Consider the following 13067-nt stretch of genomic DNA (forward strand, 5'->3'; position numbering starts at 1 on the left):
ACAATAACAAGCATGTAGGGTGAAAATTGCTAGTTTATGCAGGGCAATCCACTTGCCTCCATATGTCCCCAAATGTCTGGGGCATAACCCTGTCAGGAGACCTTAGGGGAATGGGACCACTGTATCAAAAAGCTGCAACAACTCCAGCCTTCCAGAAATAATCAGGGAAGAGGAAGGCAGCAGTGTAAAACTGAGGCTCGGCGAACATTCATGCATCAGCATTTGCCAGACAGGAAGCTCTGTGCCATCCTCTTGTTCTTTCAGCTGCAGAAACGTTTGATGGTGATGGCTGTGATAAGAATGTGGTATGTGCTACTTTTTTCCCACCTTCATATCTCCTCAGACAGGAAATGCTGCCCTAACCATGGGAAGCTTTGTGTGAAAAAGCAACAGTTCCTCAGCCTCTGAAGCAATTTCCCCGAGCCTGAGGCTTTCCACAGAATACCTTTGTTCTCTACCATTTAATGGCACTAAAAATTGCTGAGACCGTGAACACCGCACGCTTTTAAAAACATTTCCTTGTATGGACGGCCTTTCCCAGAGGAGAGTATAGCAGTGGGCATAATTGATGTTGTCAATTATGCTAATGCAGCCAAATGCTCTTTGCAAGGACTGTGGTGGCTGAGCAGTGCGGGTTTTTCCATAACCGCCCCCGCACGCCCACCACGGGGTCCCAGGAAGGCAGCAGTTCTGCAAACAGCCACAAGTCCCAACACCCAGCTGAGTTTTTCCGTATCGAACTATTCAAACTGCCTGCTCCATCAGCGTTGTCGCTCCCTCCTGTTCCTGCCAGCCCGCTGATGCCCACCACTAACGCACGAATCTTTTCTGTCTGCGAAGCCGAGGGTGCTCATTCCTTCGAGGAGTAAATCTGTGCAGTAGGTTTGCATCGTCTCGGTTTCTAAGGGCTCTTGCTTTACACAGGCAACATTTATGCCAGCACTCCTAAGTGCCAGACCAATATCACCCAAAAAGCAGTACCGCCTCTTGCAACAAAGCAAACCTGAGAAGAGTGAGCTGCAGGAGGCCCTTCTCTGACCCTGTCCTGCCTCTCCAGGGTCACCATTCCGCCCTTGCCACGGCTGCCTGTGCTATTCGTGTACCCTTGTGCCTCTGTGCAGTTCTGGCCTCTCCTGTTTCTGAAACCCCAAGGTATTTATCAGACTTGGGCAGATTTTCACTCTCCTCAACAAATGGCAGATCGTTGACCTTGATCGAGTTTGTGCAGTGAGATTTGGTTTTACTGAATAAATGAATGGGTGTGATTTTTCCCTCAAATCCAATAGAAATACACTTTATCTTGCAATTTCCATGAGAGAGCATTTTGAAGCATTTTAAGTGTAATGTATGTTTTAGAATGTACTGTCTGAGCTGAAAGTCCCATGATGGATGTTTTCTTGAATTTCCCCATTATATGCATAAATAAGGCTGTTTTGGTGGCATTTTGGAATTCAGAGGCCAGGCAATCAAGGAGTTCTCATCTTGTTAATCCATTTGCCTATTTGTTTGTGTTCTTCAATATTTATATTCTCTTCTTAAGATCTGGATATTAGCAATTATCCCCCTAATGACTTTATCCTTTCTCATGATCAAATTACAGAGGGTTTTTTCCAAGCCGTTTTGAGCACTGTAAGGAATAAGTCAGTATGGATGTGCCATATTTCAATGTTATATATTCATGAAAATTGTCAACGAAGACACTGACAAATTTGATAGACCTATTCGATAATATGATCTTCCAGGCCAGACAAACCTCCCCATATGAGCATTGATTAGATCAAGTCTCAGCAACTGAATGCCAGCAGTGCAGAGAAACTGATGGAAGGGGGAAGGAGACATTTTCAGCCCAAACAGTCTCCTCTGGTGAAAAATGTGCATCCACAAGTGGTCAGTTTGAGGTGTATTTTTGGGTTCCTCGAGGGCAGGAAACTGTCCCTTGGCAGCAGCCTCAGGTGGTGCCTTCTGGGACTCTCCTGCAGGCAGTGCCTTGTACTGTCTTGCCAATGCTGTTGCTGTGCCCAAAACTGATAATGAGCACAAAATGCTGCACGTCTGCTCATGGCTGCTCTGTTCCCTGCTCACCCTCCTGGCTTCCCATGGGATTTCAAACCTGCATGACAGTCTTGGATCTTTTTCAGAGAGCTTCCTGGCACCGGGGCTATCCTGGCACTCCCGAGGCTGCTCGGGCGAGTAATCCAGCAGATGGATGTGTTGCCCAAGCAAACTCAGAGCTCCACCAAAAAGGGCAAAATCCATCTGTGTCAACACATCATCTTCCCTTGGCTGGGGCAGGGCGGTGGGATGAAGGCCATGAGAGCCATCGCACATTACAAGGATAAAGAAGAGTCTCAGACTCTGCAATGAGTCCCTTCAAAAGTCCAAGAGTCTTGGACTCCAAAATAGATGCAATTCAGTCACAGCCATCTTCGTTGTCTGTAACAGGCCTGGAGAGTAGCCAGGAATCAGAACAGCAGTGCTGAATTTCTATAGTGACAATTTTTAAATTTTTTTCCCTCCTGGATTAAAATATGAGAAATTCAGACTAGATTCCTTCTCCAGATCATAACATTTTCAAGGTAGGTTAAGTTTGGAGTCTAAACCACTTGACATTGTCCATTTAAATTAAATTCTGTGTCTACTACTGTGTTCAGCCATTTGCTAAACTGCTGAAGAATAATAAAGCCCCAGAGCTTAGCTATGGGATATAAACTATGGTGCATTTTTGCTCTGCCTGTGTCAACCAGGCTTTCCTTTCTTCTTAATGGAATTAGCAGGTGAGACACAAAGCTGAACACTGTGCAACCATCACAGCCAGAGAGAAACTATTTCTCATCTACAGCTTTGTAAAAATGTGAGGGAAATTACATCCTTGCATATGCAGATTTGCTCGCCTTTCGATTCCTCAGACTCAGAGGTTCTCACACTAAATAAACAGATTATATAGAAAGCCTTCCTGCTATTCCATCAAATCACTTAAAAATTGAAAAAAACTAGATTTTCATATTTTGACAGCTGTGTGGCAGCATGAATGCTGTCTAGCTGCAGCTTCCACCTGTGCTCACACACACACAGACACACCCACTGACCCGTGGAAAGAACAAGAATGGTACAATTGACACTTTTTTTTTAAAGACAGGAAGCTTTTTAATGTTGCTTGAATTGTTTGCATTTACAAATTGCTATTTGCATTTGTTTGCAAGGTTTTATGAAAATATACTTGAGCTTTATGCAGAGTGAAAGTCCTCAAAAGGTGGTAGATGAGCTCTGCAAAACACAGGAAAAAAACCAGTCTAGATTCTTCTGAGAGAAGAAGAATCTTGTGTTTTCAAACACAAGAGAGATCCCTGAGTTCTGGTAGCTTGGTGGTCTCCAGCCCTTCTGTTGCCTTGCAGCTCCTCCAGTGTTGTTGATATCCAGAAGAAAATCTAAAAGGCAGTGATGGATCCCAGCTGTTAGGTCAGTAAATCTTACTGCCAGATACTTCTGAACTCAAGTCTGAGAAGACAACAAAGTCAGTCCCAATGACTCTCGTGGCCCTCAAACCTCCACTTGTCCTGGATGTTTTAGAAATGAAAACCTGCAGCTACTTCTTTTGTGATTTAGCTCCAGGGCTGTAAAAGGTGGAGTGTGGAAAGTCCCACTCAAGCATTTTCCTGAGTCATAATGAAGACTGGAAGTTTTATTTCTAAAATAGGAAAGGCTGGGGCAATAATGCAGTTGTCTTGCTATGGGCACTGCAGCACAGGCTACCCCAAGTGCTTTTCTTCTGTAGAAACCTCTCAAATTTACCTTCAGATGCTGCTTGGCTCTATCTTGCTGAAATCTACATAATTTTTTTGGAATGGGAGACAGACACGCTGTCATAGGGGTCACATAATAGCCTCACAAACAAGCCCCCTGCCAGGAAGGAAACTGCAGCACTCCAGAGCACAGTGCCATGTGATTTAACAGCACTTACTCCTAACAGTCTCTTCCTGAGGAGCATGCAAAATAAAAACAGGCTTATGGAGATTTTAAAAACAAGCGAGAGGGAGAGAGAAATATTGCTCATTTAATCTGCCAGGCTCAAGAGAATACCTCACTTTTTATGGGAGTTCTCCTCCAACTTTGAATTGCATGTGCTAAGCTTGGTAAAATGTGCCTTGTTCTTTTGGGTTTCTGGGGTGTTTTGGTTTTATAAGGAGATAAATTGTGCCTTTTCATTACTTTCCCAGTGTCATGCTCATGGAAACTGTAATTGTTAGCATTAAAACTTAAATTAGGTCTCAGGTGAACTGCTAGGTATCTCTTTACCTTAGACTGATGTAGCTCAAGGAGGAAGAACATTTCCATTTGTGCCTCTAAAGCTTAGCCCTTAATTCAGTCACTAATGAGTGTGAATCAAAAGTTGCAGAATTTGTTTGTGCTTTTTCCCATAATAAACAAATTCAGTATTGTTGTGAGTGAACATTATAAAGAAAGCTATTTGATTTGCATTAAAGCTTGGGAACCTGAAAATTCAATAAATCCAGGCTAAGAATTTGATCTGTAGGAAACAAATGGGGAAAACAATTCCAACTTGTAACACCAGTATAGGCATAGGGAGCCCAAAAATATACAAAACCAGACCAGGCAATTTTACTGTTGTCAGCACCTCTGAAGCATTTAACTTCTGGAAGTGAATTCAGATGTAAATGATATGTGGGGTGAAGGTGGAGATTGTAATGCAAGTATGTTTTTTCATGTGGGGTTTCCATCAGAACTGTGAGAAATTCATCAAGCTTGCTCCAAACACTTCTGCTTGCCCAAGACTTGCTTGCTATGTGCCTTACTTGTTGGTTTTCCCCTTATGCTATCATGTTAGCAGTCTTCTGTAACATTTTGTTCTCTTAAAGGTTATGGATAAAAACAGAAATTCTATGCGCAATAGAGATGAGCAGACCTGAGTTCACAAAGGCATTCCTACAGATTCTTCCATTTGTGTCCCAGGCCATAAACACTCCATTTACATATATTTGGTTGTAGGCACACAGTTTGTGGTAACTGGGAGTGGGGCTGTGCTGTGGCACACAGTTCATGGTGACTGGCAGTGGGGCCGTGCCGTGGTACATGGTTTGTGGTGACTGGCAGTGGGGCCGTGCTGTGGCACACAGTTTGTGGTGACTGGCAGTGGGGCCGTGCCGTGGCACACGGTTTGTGGTGATTGGCAATGGGGCTGTGCCGTGGCACACAGTATTTGGTGATGGGCAGTGGGGCTGCAGCCCAGCCTCATCCCCAATGGGCACAGCTGTGAGAAGCAGGTGAGCAGCATTGACAGCAATGAGCCATGGGGTGCCCAGGTGCACTGAGCAACCACCAAAGGGAGCAGAGGGCACACAGGTGCACTGCATGAACATCAGGGTATAAAAGGCTGGGCTAGAGAACAAGAAGGAGCAGAGCTTGCAGCCTTCTGAAGTGACATGGTGTTACTCTCTATGGGTGGATGCTTGAAGCCTTCTCTGGTGTTACTTTGTTTAGGTGAATGCTTAAAGCTTTCTGAAATTGTATGGTGACACTCTGTGTGTTGTGGCCGTCTCAACTGTGACATTTAGTGTTATTTGGAGCACAGGAACCCATCTTCACCAGCAAGCCTGAACCTTTCAGTACTTGCTGATCTTTTGGTCCTCTGCTCAGTATCTGTGTTTTGATCAAAAGAATATGTGAGTCGAAAGGAAGGTAAAGCTTGCAGAAAATAAACATACCTTTCTGCTTACACATAAAAATGTGATCCCCAGAACTCAACACAAGCTGAATTGTGCCAGATTTCTCAAGTTGTCTTTAACCAGATACCTGCTTCCTAAATAGGACCTCTAGTGGAAAGGGCAGGGACCCTCAAAAATTACATTTATGGTTCACAGTCATGCTAGTTTTTATGCTCCAGTTGCAGCTACTCCCAAAATTTGTTTTTCCTAACCATTGTTTTCTGCGGTTTATGGGAATGAAACAACATAATCTATAGCCAGTGTTTGTCTGCCATGGATATATGGAATATGCACCATAATTCCTGGCTGCAGCCACTGCCATTGTGAAGGGATTTACAGTTAACCAAAAAGGTCTCTTTATATCTGATTAAATCATTTTGTAGCACCTAGTTAATACTGCAGCTTTGCTGATTTTCAGGCCCCTCCTTTGAGATAGACTTAAATAGCAGAGTTCTGTATGAACTCCACCATGGAGCGGCTTCACAGATCTGTACTTAAATTAACTGCAGACAGCCCCAGTCCTACTGCACACCAGAAGTCACAGGGAAGCTTAAGTTCTTCTCCCTTTGAGTCTAGAAGGACTGTGCAGCCCAGTTCCTCTGTGGGACCAACAGTCTGACGCTTACAGTGACACAGGGTGGTGGCACATGGGACTCCTGGGGGACTCTGCTGGGGTGCCTGGGTTTCACACTGTGCTGCTGTTGTAGGTATCAGTCTGTAACCCCAGCACTTCATCCACGTGCCAGGAGCATGGTAGATCCTGTCTTTGGAATTTTGACACCCTGACGGTATTTCCCTCTTGATAGCATCTTCTTTCCTTTCTCAACTCCCATGCTTCCCCAACAAGAAAAGAAAGTTAAAAAAAAAAATGGTACCTGAGACAAAGTTAAAAAAAAAGGTATCTGAGACAAGACTCTATCAATCTTCCTCAAGGAACAGGCTGGGAAATTAGCCCTGTTTTCTGGATTTGGGGAGGAATTTCCCTCACCCTTGGTTCCATCCTTCCTCTGGGCTCCAGGCACTTTGATCATCTCAAGAGTCATCCGTGAAAGATACTGTTCAAAATGGTGCACAGCAGCTGTTTGCCATCCACTACACTAATTTGAATTAGTTGGTAGATATTAAGGAGTACCACTGTATTTTAATAGAGCTGTCCAGCAGCTCTATTTTAGGCTTAGTTTCTGTGAATTTGCTGTTAGGAATCCTTGCCTTCCCAAGGATTTGAGAGTTAAAGTTATAATGAGATGCTAGAATATCCATTTTCAGGAAACATCAACATTTAAATATTTGTGTTTGATCTAGTCTGAAATGTTAAAAAAAATATTTTGAAATATTCATAGAACTGAATTTCCTCAGAATTTTGTTTCATGGGATGTTTTGGCATTCTTTATGAAATGTTAGATATCAAAGTACCACAAGATGAAAGCATATGACAGTTGTAATAAATAAGTTGTAACCATAAGGAAAGTTGATACTTAGAACTGACTGAAACATCCTTTTTTGTAGAAGGAGTATCATCATGTCAAATTGCAATACAAACACGAGATAATCTGATCATTTAGACATGTGCAGTGGCAACCTGAGCCTTATTTCACCTGGATTCAGGAGTATAAATGCTTCTGGTGGAATTAAAGGAAATACATTTGGGAAAGAAAAGAAGGAGCTGATGTATTTAGTGTTAGTAGACCTTCAGAATTAGACTAGATGGAGAAAAGTGACAAATTTTGCTTGGTTTAATAGATTTGGGTAAAGAAAGTAAAAATGGACAAATATTTTACCACAACAGTTTCACTTGGCTGATGGTTCCAATTCTTTTTCCATTGAACATACCTGCTAAAAGCCACACCCTGCACTGATTTTTTGAGCAATGCAACATAACTATGCATATTAACATTTAACATATGAAACCACAAGTGACAGAAGCTTGTTTCTGAAAGAAAATTGAAATTGTTCAGAGAAAGTATGAATTTTGGTGGGAGATGTAGCAGTTTGAATATAAGCTGTGCCTTTTCCCATGCTTCTGTCCATACAAACATTCCTCTGCATTCAGGATAAACCCAGCTTCGGCAGTTTGAGGAGCACCTCTGTATCACCAAGCAAGCAGAAGTGCTCTTAATAACTGAGGTTTGAAAAGCAATATTTACCTGCCTAGAAAGGTGACTTCTTACACACTTGGGCTGTCATTTTACCTTGTACCCGTGAGCGTTAAGTGACTGTGAAACTCTCTTCTTGGAAATACAACAACTGTAAACAAAATGGGCCATTAGAGTAGCTGTGGCAGTGCATGTCAGCATATTATCAGCACAGAATCAAAATGCACTGCTTTGCCTACTGCTGTTCCACAAACCTTAGCCATTTCAGACAGCATTACATAATGGCAAAATATTTTTCAGGGGGGAAAATAAATTAAAACTCTCCCTATGATTTTAATCTCCCTCTTATTTTATCTGTGGTTTAAAGCTGTGTCAGGTACACATCAAAAACACCCCTTCCCTAGAGTATTTAGTTTACAATTTCATTTAATAATGGAAGTGTGCTTCCATCCAGCTAGGACGGGAAATGATTAAATAAAAAGCACTGTTCTAAAATCAAGTAACAGTAGTGCAGCCTGTCTCTGTGCTTTGCAAATGAAGTAGCCATGGAAAAGCTTGTTATTAGTCTATAATATCAAAACTGATAAACTATTAGTGTTTTGTCAGGCATGATAAATGCTAAACATTTTCCTCTGCAGATTGCCTCAACAAGAACTGTGACTGTTTTTAGACACATCTGGCACTGCAGATTTTTTTCCATCCTGCATTTCAATGATTTAAAAGGCCTTGGCTGGGCAGAAGGATGTCAGCTGTTTGGTTTAAAATGCTGTTATAAGAGTCAATAAGATTTAAAGAGGCAGTAGGTAAAATTCCAGCCTTGCTGAAGGTAGTGGGAGAGTGGCCATTGAGTTTAATGGCTTTGAGATTTCTCTGTATGGCTTTTTTGTCCAATTTTATTCTTAGTAAATTTTCCATTTTCCAGAATTACCCTTTCTTTTCCATTCAGCTTCTCCTGCTTTCAATATTAGCTCTAGGAGTGGGTGCGGAGTTAAAATACCAAACCCTTTATTTTCACAAATGCCATCTTTACAGCTCACTTCTGTGGCACTGCTGCAAGACAATAATGACAGGTGTATAAAAATAGTAAATGCAGGTATTCATTTATTAAAAAAAAGAGATGTTCTTAGTAGACTTTTCTGTCTGTGCTTCAAAATGAGCTGAGTGGCCAGTGATGAATCCCGGGACCTCTGGGGCATGGAGAAGCTGTTCCACTCTCTATGGAAGGAAATGGCAGGGCGGGCTCTGTGCTTGCTTTCTGTCCCATCATAGAGGGATGGCCAGGGGTCTGGATGGAAGAGTTTGTTGGGAGATAGGCCACCAGACGCTGTAGGCCTATTTTTGCAGGCAGAGTCTGGCCTGGGTCCGTGGGGAAGTCAGCTGAAGGACACTGGAAGAGTTTGCAGTCAGCGGACAAGGGGAGGTGACAGCTCCGTAGTGATGTCTTCAGTGTGCCTTGGAGGGGTCTCTCGCAGCCCCTCAGGCTCTAATAGGCACAGAATGTGTTCTGCAGCCTTGGGTGGGCTCCTCTCTGCATCTCAGAGATCAGCTACTGCCTGTGGTATTGGAGGAACAGGCAAAAAGCTTAAATTTGTGTGGTGACATTGGACCCTTTTGATGCAAACCCAAGGACACGCAAAGGTTTTGGCTCTGTCCCTCCATTGCAGGGTTTCAGGACAGATGGGAAACTGTGTATCTTTGGTAAAACACTAAAGGAATGTAGCAGGTTTTGCTGCAGTGACATTTTATATTGTTTTATCCATTTTCTCCTACACTTAAAATTGGGACTAGTAAGGGATATCTCTCCAGTTCCAGGCATGGGAAAGGATGCACACTGCTTGGTGTGTTCCTGTTTACCAAGTAGGAATTTCAAACATACAGTCTGCTGAAAGCCAACCCTCTGAGCAGCCACAAAAGATTTTAACAATACAGCTGGACTGATAAAAAAAAGCCAGGTTGTAGAATGTGCGGACCCATTGCCATCACAGTTTTACAATGCAGGACTCAGGGCAAAGGGGTGAGTAAAAATAGCATCAAACCAGACGGATTCATCCCTTAGCAAGTGTAGCATTTGATTTGTATGGAGGAGTGATCATGGGTTTGCAACATGCCAATAAAATGTTTCTGAGCATAACAAAACTTTTCTGAATAGCCTGAACAAAAGCAGTGAAAAACATGGCTGAAACCATGCTTATAGCCAACAACAGACATATCTCTGAGTAGTCACAGGCCATTCAGGGTCATGCTCTGGCAACTAAAATAGCCAGGATATTCACAAGGGATTTGCCAGCCATGTGATCCAGGAAGTGTACAAAAATACCAGATATAGGAGTCAAGTATTTTTATTTCAGTCTCCTATTTTCTCACACACACTTCCCCCAAATTCTGCAGCTCTTTCTTTAGTTTCCTGGATGAATCCTCTCAGGCAGCATGTTTTTACAAGCACAGATGCTACCTTGGAAAAAAAGAAAGGAGGGAAGGGAGCCAAATGGGTGTTACACTTCAGCTTGGCAGCATCTTGCCAACATGTGCCCCCCGAAAAAAAAGGAAAAAAAAAAAAAGACTGCTTTTAGTAATCAAAACTGAATATAAAATCAGTGTAAAACTAGGACTGTAAAACCTTCAGATTGTCAAAAGGACTGAAGGAAACACCTTGTAGCCAAAATGACATCCCTGACCTACTTGTCTGTGCTGTCACATACCTGGGTAACCTTTTCTTATCCATGCCTTCCATCAAACCTCTGGCAATTTTGCCATTCATACTTGCTTTCAGCTGTAATTTTTTGAGATTGTTTGAAGTGTGAAACCAGAAAATAAAGTCTCATAACACCATGCTGGCAGACCTAAATATAAGTCAGAGACCTTTTCAAGCACTGCTTCTCTGTGGAAAACAATCCATTCAGACCTAGAGTTTCTATTGGAAATTAGGGGGCAGCCTGGTAATTGGATTAGGGTGTGCTTTTATGTGCAGCAGTTTCTCAAGAGGAAGTTCCTACTTTGCTTCATTGATTGTCTGCCTGATCTTTCTGCCAGTAAAAGCCATGCAGCCAGCTGAAGGGGTGAGGATGGATGGAAAATGCAGCTCTGTGTTATGTAAGATGTGCCTGTTCTCTGAATTTGATCAGGTGGATAGAGGTTCTAAGTGCATCTCCACACAAACTGGAAGCATGCTTTGTTAATATACAGTTTAATTGCTTAAAAGCAATTTCTATCAGTGTAGTCCTTACAATGTGGAAGAGCTGCTATTTGCACCAGTACTTAAATTCCTGCATAGGTGCCAAAGAAGGGAAAATTTCAGGACATCTGGGGTTGGATGTGTGAATTGGAGTCTACATTGTTCTAGACCTTGGAGGGAAAAGGAAGAAACTGTGTTTGTCTTCCACATTTCCAGAGAGGGTTTAGAAATACCAGATTAAATTTACAGGTGTGATGCTGGGAACATGCTTCAATCACACATGGTACGGGAGCTAATGTGGCAAGAATTGCAAGGACATAACTTAGGGCACAGCAGTGCTGCTCCAAGAGGACTTGCACCCCATTTCTCTAATTTCACCATCCCCATAAAGGAAACAATATGTCCTAGGTGGGCAAGATGAATCCTCGTCTTTTTCTGGATGGGCTCCCATTTTTCTGCTTGAGCCCCCTCCAAGCACACCCTCAGCTGGAGATGGAGACATCATCAGTCATGCGACTGTCCCCCGGGGCAACGCCAGCCAAACGATCCTGCTCCTTCCACACATCAATATTCCTGACACCCGTCTTAAAACTTAGGTCATGCATATCCATCTACTTTTCAAAAAATGTCAGAAGGATACAAATATCCCTTCACTATTTTTAGAGCCATATCAAAAGTATTTATCAGCTTTCTGGCACCTCATCCCATTTGTCATAGTTGATGCTATCTACCAGTTGGCAGTGGAGGATGAGGTGCTCTAGAAATGCAGTAGCAAGTTGATGAAACTCTGTAAGCTGAGATCACAGCGAAGGTGACTCCTGGGAGTTGTTGTACCTGTTGTCACAGTCAGGAAGTGCCTGTCATGGTCTTCTGAGAGCAGGCAGAGCTCCGGGGCTCACGGGAGCAGCTCATCCCCACCTCGGTGGTTCCCAGCCCAAGGGGATGGGGAGGGAGCAGGGCTGATCTGTGGGAGAGGAGGACAGCTGATGTCTGGTGACCACCACAGGCTCTACTGCCCACCAGCCCTCCCACACTGCCTGGTGATGCCCAAGGAGTGCTTCCCTCAGCACACACCCTGGCTGTGCATCCCAGCTGCAGCGTGCACGAGGACAAGGCTCAGTCTGCGTATTGCACGTAATGCGTACTGCTCATGCAGGGTGGTGCAGGAGAAGTGCTGAGAGTTGTGTTTTGCCATGCACACATTGCCAACAGGAAACTCTTCCAGCTCATACCTCGAGGCCTGGCATCAGGCAGCTCTTCAGTGTGCAGGTAACGTGTTCATCTGCCTCATGCCACAAAATCAGGCTGTTTTCATAGCACTGTTGGTTTTTAGAAGGCAATGTATTCCGGTTGAAACTTTGCCCACATACCATCTGCTTCAGCCTTATCTTCTTTGACAAGAAAGCTGAATATATAATGTCCACTTGGCTTTCCTGGTGTTACATAAGGTTATGGTTTTTATGTTAGGTTTGCAGTTTCAGAGCTCCTCAGCGTCTCCTGCAACATGCTCCTGCTCTTGTTTTCAAGTGGAAAATCAGTGGCAAAAATCAATACCATCTTCATAGCTATAATGAATGTGACCCACAGGCTTTTTTAGGATGACCACAAGCTTCCATCATATGTCTGAGGCCTATTTGCAAATATTGATTGGTATTGCAGATTATCTGTAGCCATTTCATATGAAATCTTAAGGTCTTGCAGTTTTGCTCTCTGCACTTGGATTGGCATCAAAGGTACAGCTATAAATCACAAGACCCACCCAGAGACACTGTTGATAGCTAAGATTGCTGAATTGCGAAAATTAGGTGTTTCAGGGTTTTTTTTTAGCTGCTTAAGGAAGATGGTTCTCAGTCAGCTCCAAGTGAGGGAAAGCACTGCTTTGGAATTGCAGCAGACTCTGTTTACTTGAAGCTGGGGAAAAAAAGTGGAACCTTCATATGCAAATGTATGGCATTTGGAAATGTCATATAGCCACATCTACATATAAATAAGCTGCTCTGGAGTGCTGCACTAGCCAGGCTGCTTTGATACAGAAATTGCATAGTAGCACACAAAGCAGAAACAGCAGGATGCCACTCGGTC

The 13067-nt window shown here is 43.2% G+C and overlaps 1 protein-coding gene across 4 annotated transcripts in view; it reads left to right on the forward strand.

Moving 5' to 3' along the window:
* TMEFF2 (transmembrane protein with EGF like and two follistatin like domains 2) overlaps positions 1-13067 on the forward strand; it is a 186616-nt gene that overhangs the window by 157815 nt on the left and 15734 nt on the right. Inside the window, exon 8 of one of the 4 annotated variants that reach the window (XM_068196326.1) lies at positions 344-660. The exons of the other annotated variants lie outside the window; for them this stretch is intronic. Coding sequence (XP_068052427.1) covers positions 344-408 — 65 coding nt within the window. The 3' untranslated portion in view covers positions 409-660. Of the gene's footprint in view, positions 1-343; positions 661-13067 lie in introns of those variants that run through there. 4 annotated transcript variants of the gene reach the window in all.

This window comes from Anomalospiza imberbis, chromosome 7 (genome assembly GCF_031753505.1).
Source record: "Anomalospiza imberbis isolate Cuckoo-Finch-1a 21T00152 chromosome 7, ASM3175350v1, whole genome shotgun sequence".
Classification (NCBI taxonomy): domain Eukaryota; kingdom Metazoa; phylum Chordata; class Aves; order Passeriformes; family Viduidae; genus Anomalospiza; species Anomalospiza imberbis.